General features: G+C 44.9%; 1 protein-coding gene across 1 annotated transcript; it reads right to left on the minus strand.

The window, feature by feature from the left end:
• Window positions 1-15,719: 15,719 nt before the first annotated feature.
• On the minus strand, window positions 15,720-16,159 carry LOC109437393 (ubiquitin-conjugating enzyme E2 D2-like). Its single transcript, XM_088794740.1, has one exon. It carries the CDS (start codon window positions 16,074-16,076, stop codon window positions 15,720-15,722), a length of 357 nt encoding a protein of 118 aa, XP_088650866.1. The 5' UTR covers window positions 16,077-16,159.
• Window positions 16,160-18,550: the final 2,391 nt, after the last annotated feature.

Raw genomic sequence — 18,550 nt, forward strand, 5'->3', positions numbered from 1 at the left:
TTAATGACTCTGTTTATTATACATTTACTATACATGCCAGTTTCAATGGTTCTGTTTACTCCAGACTATACTCATACCAGGCTCAGTGACCCTGTTTCCTCAAGGAAACCTCCAGGGCACTGACTTGAAAGAAGTTTTTACATCTGCATAAGATCCACTCCTAGCCCTGAAACAAACCAGCCTCTGGGAAGTACCTTTTCAATGTCTCTGTTTAGTCCAGGCCAAGACCACTGCCCCCACCCCTTCCTTTGTTCTGCCTTCTCCTTCTCTTAGGTGCCTATAAAACCTTTTAGCCATGCTGGGATGGGGGGCTGGCCTTTGGACAGGAGTCTGCCATCCTCCCAGAATGCCGGCATTTTGAATAAACATGCTTTTCTTCCACCAACTGCATCTGTTGAGTTTTTGAGTTTTTGGCTTTTGCGCAGGAGCAGCCGGACTTTTAGTGGTACCATGGTTACTGTGGTGACAACAGAGTCAAAGCAGCAATGAGAATAAGCAGACTCAGAGACCTATGGCACTGGAGAGTTGGCCATGATGTTCCTAGAAGTGTAATAGATGTGAAGTCTACTAAATTCTTACTGTGCCTGTATAAGCAGAAGCGTTCTAGGTCAAATGAATAAAAGTCTAACTTGAAGCATAATAAGAGAGTCATGGTTAATTAATGAATTCCCCGATTTGAACCAGGTTACCAACCCAGAACCACTTGAATGAAGAGGAAGCAGGATACTCTAGAGGAAGGACCCCACTATAGTGCCTCAAATTGATATTGGTATTCTTTCTCCCAGCCTGCCCCAAAGGGACTTATAATCTTTTACCATATTGACTTTGGGTATGTGTCAGGTTTTCCTGTGTGTATGGGGGTGATATTATAATATGATATGATATGATATGTAATATAATATAAAGATAATACAATATAATATAGTCGTGTGAAGGATCAGAAATTTTACCCTATTTGCAAGCTAACAATTTAACCTGCTATAGTTCATAGATGTTGGCAGAATAGACAAGATTTCTGGGTCCAATACAAATAACTTTATTAGTCATGATACAATAGGTAACATGAGCATCACATTTTTATCAGTTCCGCTTGTCACCAAGTGCCACTGGGGAGATGCAGAGCAGTGCTGGTGAATGCTGCACACATAGTAGGTTGGTATCATGGCTGAGAAACCAGGAGCATGGAAAACTCCCTGATCTTATAAGGCAGGCTGCTAGAAAACTTGTCCGGTATTTACCCTAGAGTTTACCCCAAAGGTATTATTTTTATTATACTGGTCAAGAAACAAACATGCCGTCTGCCCAGAAGGGAGATTGTACATCTTACAAGATCTTGCTATACAATCTTACTTGAAAAGATAGTTTATAACTAAGGCCATTAGTGCCTACTATGGTCTGAATTTTTTGTGTCCCCCACCAAAATTCATGTTTAAATACTAACCCCCAAGATGATGATATTAGTAGGTGAGGTTTTGGGGAGGTGATTATATTATGAAGGCAGACTCCTCATGAATAGGATTAGTGCCTTTATAAAACATGCCCGAGAAAACTCTCTTGCCCATTCCACCACTTGAGCTTACAGAGAGAAGACCATCTATAATAAGGAAGTGGGCTCTCATCATATCACCGTGCAAAAGGTCAGCGGCTTGCTGCATGAAAGACAAAACTCCAGAGGCGAGGTTGGTGGAAAGAAAAGCTGGTTTATTCCAAAATGCCAGCATTAAGGGAAGACAGTGGATTCCCTGTCACAAAGACTGTCTTCCCACTCTTAATACCACCAAAAGCTTTTATAGACAATGCAAGGAGGGGCTGAAAAAAGGAAAGGAGAAGTTGGTTAGGCAATTCCTGAAAAAAGGTGCTTCCCAGAGGCTGGCCTGCCTCAGGGACAGGAGTGGATTCCATAGAGATGCAAAAACCTCTCCCCAGTCAGTGGGCCAGGCCTGAATGCAGCCCGAAGTAAACAGAACCATTGACACTGGCATGCATAGTAAATATATACTAAACAGAATCATTAAGGTTTGGAAGGAGGGAAAGAGGCAAACAAAGGAAAATTTTTCAAAAAGTCCCAAGCCAAAACATACCATCAAATTGATTTACACCAGAGGTTTAAATCTCAAAATAGAAGACATAAGGTCACCATTACAATCACACTAAATTTGCTGGCATGTTTATCTTGGACTTCCCAGCCTCTAGAACTTTGAGAAATAAATTTCTGTTGTTTTTAAGCCACCTGGTTTATGGTATATTGTCATAGGAGCCCAAATTAATTATGAAAATGCAAGTGCTCATGGAGACAGAGACATACAAGGTTTGACAATTAAGTTCGTGAACTTGTTGCAACGATGTTGCTAACCTTTTTTGATATCAGTGGGATTACTCATTATGAATTTGTACCAAGTGGACGAACAGTTAACCAAGTTTACTATTTCAGAGTGCTGAAAAGTCTGCAGGAAAAAGTTAGATGACCTGAACTTTTCACCAACAATTCATGGCTCTGGCATCACGACAATGCACCAGCTTGCCCAGAACTATCTGTGAGGGAGTTTTTAGCCAGTAAACAAATAACTGTATTGGAGCACCCTCCCTACTCACCTGATCTGGTCCCCAATATCTTCTTTCTTTACCTAAAGATAAAGGAAATATTGATGTAGGAACTTTTTTTCTGTGAGTGAGTGCTGGATTGTGTCTCGTGAAACTGAAGGATGGAAGCACGGACCAAGGAGAGGCAAGGAGTTGTAAAAGAGGATAGTTTATTAAAAAGCAACGAAATGCAGCTCCTGAGCAGGAGGGGGTTCCTGAATGGGATGCCCATGACTGAGGCAAAAGTTCTTACTTTTATATCTTCCCTTGGAAAAGGGAGCTTGGAAAAGGGAGCTGGTGCCTTGTGATGGAGTTTGTCTATCAGGTTTGTCCTGTTTGCCCACCCTAAAGGGTTTAAGGACCCCAATTCCTATCTATCAGATCTGTTCTGTTTGTCTGGCCAAAAGGGATTTATGAGATAATTTATTAATTTCAAGACGTATTCTTATGCCTTTGTCCTGGGGTGAAGGAGCCATTCCAGAACTTGGACTTTCAGGATATGATTGCCTTTTGTTTATTCCACCAGGGACCTTCCTTTCTACCTAATAGCATGCTAACTAACCTGTCTCAATATTGAGAGGAAGACATTTTGATGACATTCAGGACATCAAGGGTAATATGACGACAGCTCTGATGGCAATTTCAGAAAAAGAGTTCCAAAATTGCTTTGAAGTGTGGACTAGGCGCTGGCATCTGTGCATAGCTTCCCAAGGGGAGTACTTCAAAGGTGACCTTAGCAATATTCAGCAATGAGGTATGTAGCACTTTTTCTAGGATGAGTTTGCGAACTTAATTGTCCGACCTCATATATGAAAAATCATTTCTCAACAATCCACTGATGGGTCATGAAGTCTCTTTAGTGGATCAAAGCTAGCACATTAAAACAGTAAAATAGAATACATGAGTGCATAGCAGATAGTAGGTTTACATATTGTTTAATGCTACTCGTCCTCTCATTAATACATATATACATACATATGTAATTAGTCAGAAGGTATAATGTATTTCTTACTGTGGGTTATGGACACAGAAATTTGAAAGCCATTGTCTTCTAACAGTTTAAATTGCAGAAAGCTTTAGCAAAGTAACCATTCATGAAAGAATGAGGGATCTGAAATGTATCTTTTACCTTGTCATTTCAGAGATATTTGGAAAATCTTTATGAATATTCAGTAGTCTCATGAATGCCATGAGTGAAAAATGATTTATTTACTTTATTTACTTGCTCATAGAATTTATAGAGGGTCTTTTGGAACTGTTCATCTTCAACATCTACTTTTAGAAAGTAATTCAGCTGTTGAAAGTGTCAACTATTACTTAATCCAAATTAAAATAGCACTGATGCTCAGGGCTCCCATTTTGTTTATCTTGAGGGAAAAATTGATAGTTCAAGTAATTAAACTTAGAAATCCTTAAGAATGCTCAAAGAACACAGTAGGAGAGATATAGCTATTGTATGTCTGTTTGTTTTGTTCTCATGGCAAATAATTCCATTTTGCATTATTAAAACTGTTTCATTTCTTAATGATGCTAGGTTTTTTATTTTATTTTATCCAAACAATATACCTTAGCAGATCAATGCTTTCCTCAATTGTTAATGAAAGCAAAGGAAACCAGAGACAGTGACATTGTCGGGATGTTTTTTTTCCTGTGGGCATGGCTAGGAGCTCCATCCCCCTCCTCCTCCCATACCTTATCAGAGATGTCTCCGGTGGGCAACCATAGTTAGAGGCCCCCCTGTCAAAACAATGTTGAGTGATCACAGCTGCTAGGGACCGACCTCCCTGGCACCCCGGCCAGATTTCCCCCCAACCCGGAGGCCTAACCCTATAAAACAAAGCTCCCGACCCCAGGAGGTGCTCAGTCTTTGGGAATAATCCCGCTGAGCCCACTGGCGTAATAAAGCTGTGTTCTCCCTGATCTCTGCGTGCTGCTTGAGTCTCTCAGTCCTCGTCATTTTTCAGCAACATTTGGTGCGTTGCCCGGGAAACCCAACCGTGCTGACCGCTTGGCCACCGGTGTGGGGCGAGAGGCGGGCCATGGAGCAACGGGAGGCCCGAGAAGGGTGTAGGTGCACCCCGCCAATTTTCGCAGACCCCAGACTGGGCTTTCCCTGGGCAGCAGCTGCCCGCGCCTCTCCAGCTGGACACGCTGAGAAGGACGAGGGACAACCAGCCAGATCCTCCTCCCGTCGGACCAGGTAAGCCTCGAGGCCATTGTCTGAGTCAGTCCTGTCCCATGTGACAGAAGGGGAGCCTGATCACTTCCCAGTAGGTTCTTATAACCTACCCAGTCAGGGACACCCATGGGAGGGTGTCAGCCCGGTGTGTGAGTGACTGATTGTGTGCCTGATTGTTTGCTTCCATAGCCTTGACTATGGAAACCTGAGTGTGCTTCACTCTGATTCTCACAGAGCGTCATTTGGCATAACGGTGATTCACTCCACAGAGTGGCCTGTTCTGTTAATTGTTCTGTACACTGTAGACAAAAAAAATGCTCCTAAGTTCCTGCAAGGGATGTGAGCAGGGCAGCACCTGAGTAAATACCCCTCCCCACCGTCTGCGACATCGTACACTATGGGAGGGAAGCAAAGTAAGCCTACAGTCCTAGACTGTATGTTAAAGAATTTTAGAAAGGGTTTTGGCGGAGATTATGAAGTCCGCATGACCCCAGGAAAAATTAAGAACCTTCTGTGAATTAGAATAGCCCACTTTTAACGTCAGTTGATAGCAGAGGGAACCCTAGACCTGACCGTGGTCCGACGCGTTTATATTGTGGTGACTGGCAATCCTGGTCACCCAGGTCAATTTCCATACATTGACTCTTGGTTGGAAATTGCCAGGACCTTTCCACCTTGGGTACGGTTCTGCTCTAGTAAAAAGGGACAGTGCAGGATTCTCATAACCCAGGCTCTGACAAAGCCCATTTACCAAGAGGACACAAGAAAAACTCCACTGCATGTTTGAGGACAGACGTCTGAGTGCCAGAAAAATATTTCGGGGAGCCGCAATCCACTGTGTTTGGGAAGCACGAAACAGGGGCACCCTCCCCCGGATGAAGGCGTGGGCAGCGCAAGCTGGGAGCACAGGGCTCCCAGGGCATGCACCTGGGGCAATACTGTCCCTTTCTTTTGCCTCTTCAACACCGAGAGCGTTTCTGTGGTGGAAGCTCAGCGGGCCTCAGGGTGGAGGAAGAAACCTGAGAGCCTTGAAGCAGTGACCGAGGCGCTGCTCCCTGGGCACTCTGGGGTCCCTGCTCCCTGCTTGGCTGCCTCTGAGGAAGCCTGCGGTCTCCCACGTGCCGCCGCGACCCCACCCGCTCCTGCGCTGCTGACCTAGGAGAAACCGCGGCCCGACTGCAGCCACTGGCAGGACCATCCCCAGCTCGGCTTGGGGACCCGGGAGCACCCCCAGCGGCCACCCCAGCTGCCCCCGTGCTCCGCAAGCACAGCCTGGGCCTTGCCCAGTCCCCAAACTACAGTGAAACCAATTTTGTTTGGGTAACGCCCGAGAGAAAAGGAAATAGGGAGAGACACAGGAAAAAGGCTTCATAAAACTCAGAGACTTGCTCGGAAGATCCCCCGCTTTAGGCCTACCCAATACAGAGAAAAACCTTTCTGCCTGTTTATCAGCCCAACGGGCCGAACTCTGGGCTCTCATATGGGCACTGCAGCTTTCGAGAGACAAAAAGGCCAATGTTTACACAGACTCCAAGTACACGTTTACCACCGTGCACATACATGGGGCCATCTGTAAAGAACATAGCCTCCTTATGTCTGAAGGGAAGACCATCAAAAAGAGATGAAATCCTACAGCTATTGGAAGCTGTCTGGGCACTCCAGTGCCTAGCTGTCATCCACTGCCAAGGGCACCAGAAAGGGAATGATAAGCCTGCTGCTGGCAATCGCCTCACTGATCAAGCCGCGAGGGCAGCCACCCAGGACACAGACACAGCCATCAATGCTTCTGTTGTGCGGGAGACCCTGCTAGCTGCACCATTTGTCGTGCGGGCGACCCTGCTCACTGCGCCATTTGTCGTGCGCGGAGGCCTTCTCGCCGTGCCATCTTTCAGGCGGGGCGGCCTGTGGGGTGTCTGCTCCCGCTCCCCACACAAGAACACAGGATATGGTGAGGCCGAAAAGGAACACCCACGGAGCCACAGGTAGGGGAGTCATACCACTATGGTCTCACTGGAGGCTGGGCCCACCGGATGCCGACTTGCCGTCCGCTTTTCCGCCAACCGACCAACCGACGACTCTTCTCCACTCTCTCCTCTGTTCCTCTCTCTCGGCCCTCCTCTTCCGCTCTCCTTGGCTCTCCTCTTCCGCTCTCTTCGGCTCTGCTCAGCTCTGCTCGGCTCCTCGGCAATCCTCGGCAGTCCTCCGTAGTCGCAGCAGTTATACCAGCGGCCAATTGGCTAACCGGCCACAGCCGACGGCCAATCAGCCACAGCCGATGGCCATTCATCACCTGAGCTAGTACCCCTTCACGTGAGGCCGAGAGCCTGTAAACTACTCTCTGGGGCTCTGTCCCAACAGCTTCCACCACCCCAGCCTCGCCAAGACCAACCTACACCGCAGCGGAAGACAGCTGGGCACAGAATGAGGGAGCCACCCGACATCTTCAGGGTTGGTGGATACTGCGTGATGGCCGCTTGTTTATCTTGGCTGCCCTCGCTCCCCGCATCATTTTGGACCACCACTCTACTTCCCACCTAGGGAAGACTGGATTTAAAAAGCTGCTAGCCAAAAAACATCTATGTAGCCAGACTCACAGCCTTATACCGCTCTTTCACGGAGCACTGTGCTACCTGTGCTGAGCACAATCCCAAGACCGTACGGACCCCACCACCTGGGGTCCAACGAATGGGATCTGCCCCTTTTAAGGATATCGAGATAGACTTCACAGAAATAACCGCGCACCAAGGGACAAAATACCTTCTTGTTTTAGTCTGTACCTTCTCGGGCTGGGTAAAGCCTTTCCCACCCTAACTAAAAAGCCAGAGAAGTCACCAAAGTTCCCCTCCGCGAAATCATCCCATGGTATGGGCTTCCCCTCACCACTCAGAGTGACAACGGACCAGCCTTGTCTCAGATGTACTACGGACTCTGGCCTCAGCCCTCAATTTCTCCTGGAAGCTTCACACAGACTACCGACCTCAGAGTTCAGAGAAAGTAGAGCGCATGAACCGTACCCTCAAAGAAACATTGTCTAAGCTTTGCCAAGAAACCTCCCTGGGATGGACGGATCTACTCCCCTTAGCCGTTCTCCTCTCCTGGTGTGCTCCTCGAAAGGATGGTTTTTCCCCGTTTAAAATTCTCTATGGCCGGCCTCCCATGTTGCTACCATCCATCCCACGCAGCCTCAGAGTAGTAGGTGAATCCCAGGTCAGCTTATTGCCCTAGGAAAGATCCTTACGAGCCTGCACTCACATCTACTAGAAAGAACTCCTGACTCGTTAGGGACCCCCATCCATCCCACCTTCTAGGTGACAGGGTCTGGGTCAAAGATTAAAGACGTGAGCCCCTCCACCCAATATAGACGGGCCCACACACAGTAATCCTTGTCACCCCCACTGCTCTTAAGGTCTCCGATATCACACTGTGGATCCACCACTCCTGAGTCAAGTGAGCAGAGTCCAACCAGCCGGCCTGGACTTCTCATCCAGTGCCCGATGAGCCACTGAAGACCACACTTAAGAAGACTGCCTAAATAACAGTTCTCATTTGTACCCCCCTAACCATTGTCGCCCTCTGCCTGCTGACCCTTCTGGCCTCTCTTTTGCTCATCTCTGCGACCCTGCCTGATTGGAACCCCACCCAGCAGGGTCTACTCCTGTTCGGATTTCTGTTATGGGTTTCTCCTCTGCTTGTGCTCGCCTGCCTGTGGCTCTCTGGCTCTTAGGTCTCCTTTGCCTTTTCCCCCTTGGGTCTCTCCTCAAAGTGTCCCTGCTTCTGGGGGTCCGGAACAAGAGGCTCAGACCTCCCAGTTCCCCTGCAATCTCTCCCCCCGAGAGTCTGTCTGCTGGACCTACTTAGCCCAAGCCGGGTCCTCCAATGGCGGTGGAGTCCAGGGCACTGCCCTCTGTGACATTATGGTGGCCCAGATTGCTGCGATGGCTCGGTCTGTACTGCCCCAGCCTCGCTGCCGTGGCCTCAGTCTTACTTCCCTCCACAGGGCCACACTCCCAGATGCCCAGGTCCTTGCTCGACAGCTCAGTGCCTCCATTGTCTCCGGCCCAGTTGGTGTCCCCTGGCTCCTGCCTCGAACTTGGCCTGTTACCTGCCCTCTGGCCTCGCCCAGGCTCCCAACCATGGCTGCCAGAGCTTTCCTGCACCTTTGCCCTTCTGCACTCCTCCCGGCATATTTCTCTTCTGTGATGGAGCTATCCATACAGGTGTCGGGATGCACATCACGGTGGAGGTGGCTTCGTCCTCATCTTTCATTTCTCCTTCTGCCGCCGTTTTTGCTGACTCTGAATTCCAGTCGCGGGTCTTTCCTTCCCTTCGCACCCATTGGCGGCTTTCATCCCTTTCCTCATAGGTGCTGACATCTTTACAGGGGTCACCGCTGGTGCCTCCGGCCTTGGGACTTCCATCGACTTTTACTACAAACTTTCTCAAGAAATCAATGATGACATGGAGCGGGTCGCAGACTCACTCACGTCACTCCAGACCCAACTCTCCAGCCTGGCGGTGGTCACCCTCCAGAACTGGCGAGCCCTAGACCTGCTCACTGCCGAAAAGGGTGGGACCTGTCTCTTCCTCCAAGAAGAATGTTGCTACTACATAAACCAGTCTAGGATCATCGCCACCAAGGTCCGTGAGCTCCGGGATGGCATACAGAACCGCTGTGAGGAGCTCGCCTCCTGGGGGTTTGGCTCTCAGTCCTGGACTTCCTGGCTCCTCCCTTGCTCTCCATTTTCCTCCTTACTGCCATCGGCCCATGCATCTTTGCTGCCCTTGTCCACTTCATGGAAGGTGCCGTCTCCTGTCTGACTACCGCCCACGTCCTTGCCCTGCGGGCCTGTCGCCCTCTCAGTTTAGATGATGATCTTCAGGGTTCCCCTTCTGATCATCAATGGGGGGGAATATGTCGGGACGGTTGTTTTCCTCCGGGCATGGCTAGGAGCTCCATCTCCCCTCCTCCAATACTAATCAGAGCTGTCTCCCGCAGGCCCCGCTCGGAGCTCCTTCCCCCCATACCTTATTATCGGCGATGTCTCCGGTGGGCACCATAGTTAGAGGCCCCCCTGTCAAAACAATGTTGAGCAATCACAGCTGCTAGGGACGGACCTCCCCAGCACCCCGGCCAGATTTCCCCCCCCCCCAACCCGGAGGCCTAACCCTATAAAACAAAGCTCCCGACCCCAGTAAGTGCTCAGTCTTTGGCAACAATCCCACTGAGCTCACTGGCGTAATAAAGCTGTGTTCTCCCTGATCTCTGCGTGCCGCTTGAGTCTTGTCATTTTTCCGCAACAACATGACTTCCAGCAGTCACTTATTAATATTCTAAGATTATACCGAAACTAATGTTAATCCTTTTTTAAAAGGAAACATATTTCCCCCTTCATTTTTCCTGTTAGGGAAATCTCTAAGAAATGAGAACCATGGCTTCTCTAGTATCATCAGGACCATTGTATGAACGCCCATACAGTGGGCATTATAACCGGTATGCCAGTGGCTCTCAAAACTATGTGCTCAGCCCAAACTTATTTCCTACGTCTCATACCCAATAATCTGGTGCATAGAGGAGTCATCTAAATGTCTCACAAAAAATATCAACTCACTCAACATGTCCAACTAAACTGAACTCATCAACTGAACCTTCAACAAATATATTACCCTTTTATGTCACTTTTTAAAGAAAAGGCAACGTTCTCCTAGTTGACCAATTCAGAAATGTGGAATTCATTCAAGATCACTGCTTCTCAAACTTTTTGGCCTCAGGACCCTTTTACACTGTTGAAGAGTATTGACAACCCTGTGGGCACAGGGAATTGATTTTCCCTCTACCCTTCTAGGTTTTTTGCTGAGACTGCCCTGTAATAAAAAGACAGACTGACAGGAGACATTTTTGTAACTAAGGGGCCTCACAAAGATATGAGACCTGAGGGCAGCCAGGCAGATAAGGAAGGGGATAAGGGCCTGGGGCTTCAAAAGGAAGGGAGGCAATTCACAGCAAGATGAAGAGGAAATGTATGGCAAGCACATGTTTGCCCTGCCATCACATAAGTCTCACAGATATAAAGAATTATCCCTAGTAATAACTCTCTTCCTGATACAGGACCCCTTTCTAATTTCTTTTAGGCAGTTAAGGGAAAGGATAAAAGCTTTTCTCGAGTCTGTCAGGTCTCTGTTACCTTCAGCTCCACATGCCAAAGTGGCATATTTTGGGGTGGCACATTCTGCTGTCCTTGAACCTCAAACAATTTTTTAAGTGAGTCATATGTATTGACATTTGCATATTAAAAATTAAGACAGAAATTTCAAAACTATTATTCTAAAATAACAATAAGCACATTACATGTTAATATAAATAACTTATTTTTTAAAGAAAATTAGCAATATTTAGTGAGAGAAGTGACATTTTTCACATGTTTACAAATCTTTATTTTCTGGCTTAATGAAGACAGTGGCCTTCTCATGTCTGCTTCTGCATGTAACCTATTGTAAACTATTGTTGGGATGAAGTATGTGAAGCAAATCTGGCCTCACACAGACCTGTAATTAGAAAAGGGAGGACCATGCATACTGCCTGTAAGGTTCCAATGCCCCAAGAGTCCTGAGACCTCGCTTTGAGAAGTGTTGTTTTACATATCTTTGCACATGCCACCCTCCAACCTGCCATGAAACCAAAATCCTAATCTTATCAATTCTATATTTGAAAAATCTTTCCTGTCTGTCCTGTCTTCTGCATCTTTATTAACATTCCTTACGTTCAGATCAAATTATCTCTCATGTGGAGTCTCAAAATACCTTCCCATCTGGTATCTGTATTTAACCCGACTCTTGCAATCTGATTTCCATTCTGTCTTCTGAATGACAGAATGCAAATATGACCATGTCACTCCCCAATTCAAATTATTTAATTGTTCTTTGTCATTTATAGGATCAAGTCTAAACTTGTCTTTAGCATGGCATGTTAGGCCATGCACATTCAGGCCTCTACCTACCTCTCCAATAATTTGTGGTGTAGTCATATAGAATGTGAGTGAAAAGCCACAATAAACTTTTTCATGCTTTTGTATCTTTGTGTACGTTCCTTATACCCATAATGCCCTTTCTGTCCTTTGTCCACTTAATGAAATCTTACTCATACCTCAAGATTTAACTCAGGTACAATTACCTAATACTACAACCCCTTCCATTCTTCATGCCAGAATTGGGTGGCTTTTGGTATCTCTAGTTGAACAGGAGTAGAGAAGACATGTATTAACACTTCACAAAATGCTTATCAAATATGATACGCTCAATTAAGGTTTAACTTTCTTACTATGGTGTGGAAATCCCTGCTATTTTTTTGTCCCTTACTATTAGCATTAAATGCTTGTGAAGCTGCTTTCACAGTTATCTAAGGTAAATTTGAGGGGAGGAGGGAAAAGGTTAATATAATACAATATTTTATAAATGCTGCTTTAATCCAGTTCCGAAGTCACGCCTAAAAACTTTCAGTTCTCCTTCACTAAGTTTGCTAAGCCCCTGCCCCAACCATCCTTTTCATCAGGCTTCCACACTCCGGAGCTAGGTATCAGGGAAGTTGGGACAGCCTCTATGCTCAGGAACCTGGGAAAGCGTTGAGTTTAGCCATTCCACAAGAAGCCTGGAAAACTTAGCTAACCCCACCTCCACTTGCCACACTTGAACTGCCCCTTGTTACCCTGTCCCAGGTGCAATTCCCTGTGTGGCAGCCTTGTCTACTTTGTAACTAAGTAACAAAGAGTTCTGTCTTTCATCTAAGGTTAGTTTGTTCTATCCCACCATCAAAAGAATCTTTAAATTTTATAAAAATGTAATCCACAGTCTCAATTCTTAGAACAGTCCTACTGAAAGATTTCCAAACAGAATTGAGTAACAGTTTTTACAGATTTAGTAAAACAACAACAACAAACATTACTTCCTATAGTTAGTGACAATATGTAAAGAGAACAAGAGAACTGCAATTGATATTTTACTGGAAAACCATATTCTTTTCAAGAGCTCACTCAGATATTTTCAAAATAATTTAATCATTAGTTGTACTCATTTGATGACTCTAAGGGTACACTTAATTCCTGCCTTTCATGCAATCTGTAACAAGGCTGAATAGTTCAAAGTCTCTTATTTGCAAAGCTAGAAAGTATTTAAGCCATGTTTATAACCATAAATGGGTTTAAGTATTGCCAGTAAAGTTAATAAAAATATTTTTATGTAAAAAAAATCACTTAAGAAAGAGGTATGCTGGTAACTAAGTCAAAATGCATTAAATGTTGGAAATCTTCATTAATATAGATTCTCACCCTAATTTGTTAACTAATAATAACCCAATAAGAAGTGCAATGAAATCCACTGTCGATCAAAGGGTACTAATTTTTCACCTGCTTAAAAATCATTTTTGATGATTGTAAATGCAGATTACTGGACCATTCTACAGGTGGGACTCAGAAATCTGCATTTTCAACCAGCCTTCAAATTGATTTCCACGTACTCTAAAGTTTATGCGTGTTTCTAAAAAAAAAAAAAAAGTTGGGGGAGGGTAGATATTTTGTGTGACATCCTTGTCAACGCACCCTTTCATGAATTCCCAAATCAATTCAGTTCACAGATTCTCATAGTGCCTGCCTTCTCCCCAAGGGATCCTAGGAATTTCAAAAATATAGATTTGGCCAGTCAAACCATCTTGCTGGCTGCCCAGCACGCGTTTTTCTGAAAATAATACATATAATGAGGAGAAATAGTAATGACAACTCCCATTATTGAATATGTATTCAATGGTACAAGTTTTGTGTTTTTCATACGTCATCTTATTTTCAAAAGTCTAGGAAGTCTTGTAGCTAATAATATCCTCATTTAGTACTTGAAGAAAGTAGGGTTTGTAGGGGTTAAGTAACTTGTTTAGGGTTACACAACCAGTTACTGGTCGGCCTGGATTAAAACACATGTTTTTGCTTCAAATGCCCATGCTTTTTCCACACTGCTATTGATTATGAAAATTAAATCCATCATTAGGGAGAAAAAAGAAAGAAAAAGAAAAAAATATTCCCATGTCCCTAAAATCCTCAGTTTCTTGCATAATAGCTAAAGCATCACTTAATCTTTTAGGACTCCCCTACTGCCTTCACTCCACATTCTCTCTGCTTTTTCAGAGTCTCAGCTCAGTCCTGGTAAGGTCCGTGGTAAATTCTTCCACCTCTGGTACATTATCAACTATGTTATCAACTCCCTAAATTACACTAAAATCAAACACACAAATGCTCTACCTTAAGCTCCAATTTCATCATACAGTAGCTACTGGCCATACATGCTTATTTCAATGCAATTTGTTTAATATTTTAATTAAATTTAAATTGAACAAAATAAATAATTCAGTTGCCTGGTCGCACATCAATGGCTATATTGGCTAGTGGATACTGTATTGGATAGTGCAAATATACAACATTCCTATTTGGCAGCACTGCCTGAATGTACAGGTAAAAGCAAGTTTTACATTGGAGGGATTAGTACCTTTGATGTGGAAACAAAAAATTTCTATATATTTACAGACTTATTTTCATATACTTAAAAAGTCTTAAGCCACTGATGTTTTCATGTTTATACTTAAAATTATAATTTTTTCTCACTCCTTACAAAGAGTATATTATAAAGTGTTTTGAAAGGTTTTGATGGTAGTAATCTGCTTATTACACTGATTAATCATTCCTGAATGTACAAGTTCTAAAGGAGAAATTGATTGTTTTTCAATACACACAAGTATTTTCATAAAATTAATTTTTACCTTTACAACCATATAGATCCAAGCAGTTAAGACTGTTGGGTGCAATTCTCCATGGTGTTTGTACGTGTCTTGTGACAGCATTTGTCCTAGACTATTGTTTCAAGTACATCTGTATAGCAAACAGCCTCGGAAGACAGAACTCCCTCCAGGGCAGAGGACAAACTTGTTTCCTGAGCAGGTTAAGATACTATCTCTCTTTGGGGCAAAGTTTGGTCAGGTTTTCTAAAATTCCCCTTTCAAAGTCTGGGAGGTTCCCAAGCTTGCGGTTGTTCAGCTGTGACACAAACTCACTGTGTGAGCAGCACCCACGTGGTCTGCCACACATCTCCCTCTTGAGTCTTGGGGAGCTGGCGTCAGTGAAGCTCATGCTGCCTGCTGGGCCATGACTAAGAAAGTCCTGTCTCTAACCCAGAACTGTGACATTCTGCCAGCCTCCATGAAACTGACTGGCTCATGTGTAGGCTTGCAAATTGGATAAAATCTCAGATTTTACACAGTTCTTGAGAAAATAAGACCAGACCTAGTAGGTATGTGTCGAGGAGCAGCCTACAACTCAGAATGTGGGAAAGAGGCAGAGCAGTCAAAAGGTGGGAATTGAGGCATGGGAGGTGGAGAAGTCGGGGAACAAAACACACCATTTTATTTTGTGAGAACTTCTAATACATTTCATTATTGGGCAGTTAAACCCGGACCTCAAAATAGAGGATATGGATTAATATTAACTTGGTCAAAAACCAAACCAAACTGAAGACACAGGTTCTTTGGAATAAAGTGAATAAATAACTAGCTTTGTAATCTTCACCTAGTTTTCCCTCACCATTATCAGTTCTAAAAGACTCCATATTAGAAATTATCCCACTGATTGGTGGAACTGCTTTCCTCATTCTAAAGACACCACTCCCTTGTTCTTGCCTTCCCAATCCTAAATAAGTAAAGAAAACTTTTAGCAAAATAGATTAAAACTGGTCTGTCTCACTCTCTCCCATCCCCCCAACCTTGCCCCACCCCATCCGTCCCTCACCCCCACACTCCCTACACCCCCTCCATACACACCCTGATTTGGAGGGTGTATGACGAGTGCCCATGAAGACAGGAAACATCACTTCACAGATAATAGCCAAAAGACAACCAATTGAGCTGCTAACTTTATTTGGTGACAGTATTAAATCACATGGCATATTTCTGAGTCCATTCTTGAGCTAGTCTGTTGTACTGCTGCCTGTCCTTTGTGTAGAACTTCACAATTTTTGGAGCCAAAGGATCCTCTGGGCTGGGGTCGCACAACAGGGTGTATATGGTCAACAGTATTTTGGAAATGGTCAGTGTGGGCAACCACTCAGGTCCAAGGATGTCCAGACTGACGCTTCTGCTTCTGTTAATGTTCGGATGGTAAATTTGCATGGTGAATGTGATCTTGGGTGGTTTGTAGGGGTAATTGGGTGGAAACTGGATCTTTAGGAAGAAGACCCCTCCCTGGTAGGGGCTGTCGTTGGGTCTCTTTATAGTAGCCTGCCAGTGGAACATGTCTTCCCCCACTGGCCCTGCTGAGCACTGGGGAGGGAGGGTGAAAGGTCGAGGAGCTCCTTATAGATGTGCTTTAGGGCCATCATCTGTGACCCGTGGCCAATCCTTGTCACAACACCCGGTGACAGGTAGAAGACCTCAGCAGAGATCACAGGGTGGGGGGAGCAGCAACTGACCGAATCCACTGGTGGTTGGGCTGAGGGCCGGCTTAGGGGCTGAAAGGGGCATCCGGAGAAGGGGACAGCGGCAGAGAGAGGGACTGAGGGGGAGGGCAGTTGGAAAGTCGACTGGACCTGATAGGGTACTGGACACCTCTGGCCCGCAGCTGCGGCCAACTCTGAGTTGTCCTGAGCCTCAGACACCACCGCTCAGAGGCCTGGCTGCCTTAGTGCCACACTTCCTGGAAACACAACTGCTGGTGACACCGCTGCTCCAGTTCTAGGCTGGCTGTCCTGGCGCTCACCCCTTCCACTGACATTGAGGCCCCAGAGAGAGGAGGGTATCTGCTCTGTGAGGTCACAGGGGCCGTGCTGATCACACAGGCATAGTATCACCAAGGGTGTGTCCCTCGGGGTTGCGGGGCGTGGGCTAGGGTTTAGGGTAGAGGGGTGAGAGAGTGGAGGGGGTGGTGAGGAGGAATTGGAGGTGGGGACAGTATAGAGAGAGGGCAGGGAATGGAGGAGAGAGGGTGGAGGGTTTGGGAGGAAGGACCAGATTGGGGTATTGAATGGGGCAGAGGGCAGGAGGCATGGAAGGGGGTGAAGGGGGTGGGGTGGCGGAGGTTGGAGGTGGGAGTGAGCCCAGGCTGCCTGGCTAACTCAGTGCTCACGCTGTGGCTAGGCAAGTTGGGTCACAGGCACCACCCACTGCTGAGAGTTATATGAATAAATAGGAACAGTTCAGTGAATTCCTGCCAACCCTCACTCACCCAGATTCACCAGCCCTTACCACTTTACCTCATTGGCCCTTTGGCCTTAACCTAATTTCTCTTCCATTTTCGCTCTGGTTCTCTCTCTCTCTCTCTCTCTCTCTCTCTCTCTCTCTCTCTCTCTCGACACACACACACACACACACACACACACACACACACACACACACACACTAAGCTACATGCATTATGGCCCTTTACTCCCAGATACTTTCATGTGTGTTTCCTAAAAGAGACATTCTCTTACATAATCAACTTTAGTAAATTTAACATGGTAACATACTTTTATCACTTTTGAAGTAACATTTTATAACATTTTCATAAATTTTATATGAAAAATTAAAGCCTTCATAGATTAAATTTGGAGCTAAAACCAATTTAATTTTTGAATAATTGACTGGAAAAGATGTAGGAAGGAAGGAAAAGAAACCCATAGTCTATCAGGTATCTATTAAACAGTGAATTTAATATTGATACAATACTTTAATATCTGTATTCCAGTTTCATCAACATATTCCAGTTTTGTCAATTGACAAATACTGTCCCTAAAACTTATTTAGAAACCTTCCCAGTACAGGATCCAATCTCAGATCAGGTGTACTGCCTTTAGTTGTTCTGTCTAGTCTCCTTGAGTCTGGAGCATTGCCACAGCCTCTCTGTGTTTTTTACAACAGTGAAATCCAGAGAATGCAGAGCATCTGGTCCCCTACCACTCATTCACACTGACCAGTCTTAAAAACTGTGACTTCTATAGTAAACCAGACAATACATGAGAGAGGAAGAAGCAAAAAGGGAAAAGAAAGACTGCGCCGATTTGTATTCTGAATGCTGTAGTAAAGTTACAAATATTTTATGATTGTGTTATACTAAGACATGTTCTTCCCTGCTTTTTGTAAAATGAATGGACTTATTTCACTCACAGGAAGTTTATATTTCCTAGTCCTGTCTGAAAAGTTGAGAAGCTGACAAATCTTTTGCGGCAATGATTACATTTCCCAAGAAGCTAAGTAAGAAATGGAAGCTCATATTTGATGGATTAATTGATTCTGAATTTAGATTAAGATGCATCTATCTATCTATCTATCTATCTATCTATCTATCTATCTATCTATCATCTAATTTTATATCTCTCTCTCTCTCTCTCTATATATATATATATATCTATGAATATATATCTATGAATATATCTATATCATCTATATCTATATACATTTTAATCTGAAAGCAGAATTAATTTGTGTGTGTATTTTCACCAGTGAAATAAATATTATTTGAGTAAAACTGTTAATGTGCAGTAATTTACAGATTTACACCTTCTTTTTTAGTATCTCACAGCTGCTATACAAAGTAACACAAACTGAGTGGCTTTCAACAACAGGAATTTATTTTCTCATAGTTCTTTAGGCAAGAAATCTGAAATCAAGGGGTTATCAGGCTGCTGCTCTCTCTTGAAGGCTCTAGGGAAGAATCTGCCCTTGCCTCCTCCTAGCTTTGGTGGTTCCTGGCAATCCTTGTTGCCCTTTGGTTTGTGGCTGCATCATTTCAG

This window comes from Rhinolophus sinicus, chromosome 18, assembly GCF_057876585.1.
Source record: "Rhinolophus sinicus isolate RSI-liver-muscle chromosome 18, RSI-T2T, whole genome shotgun sequence".
NCBI lineage: Eukaryota > Metazoa > Chordata > Mammalia > Chiroptera > Rhinolophidae > Rhinolophus > Rhinolophus sinicus.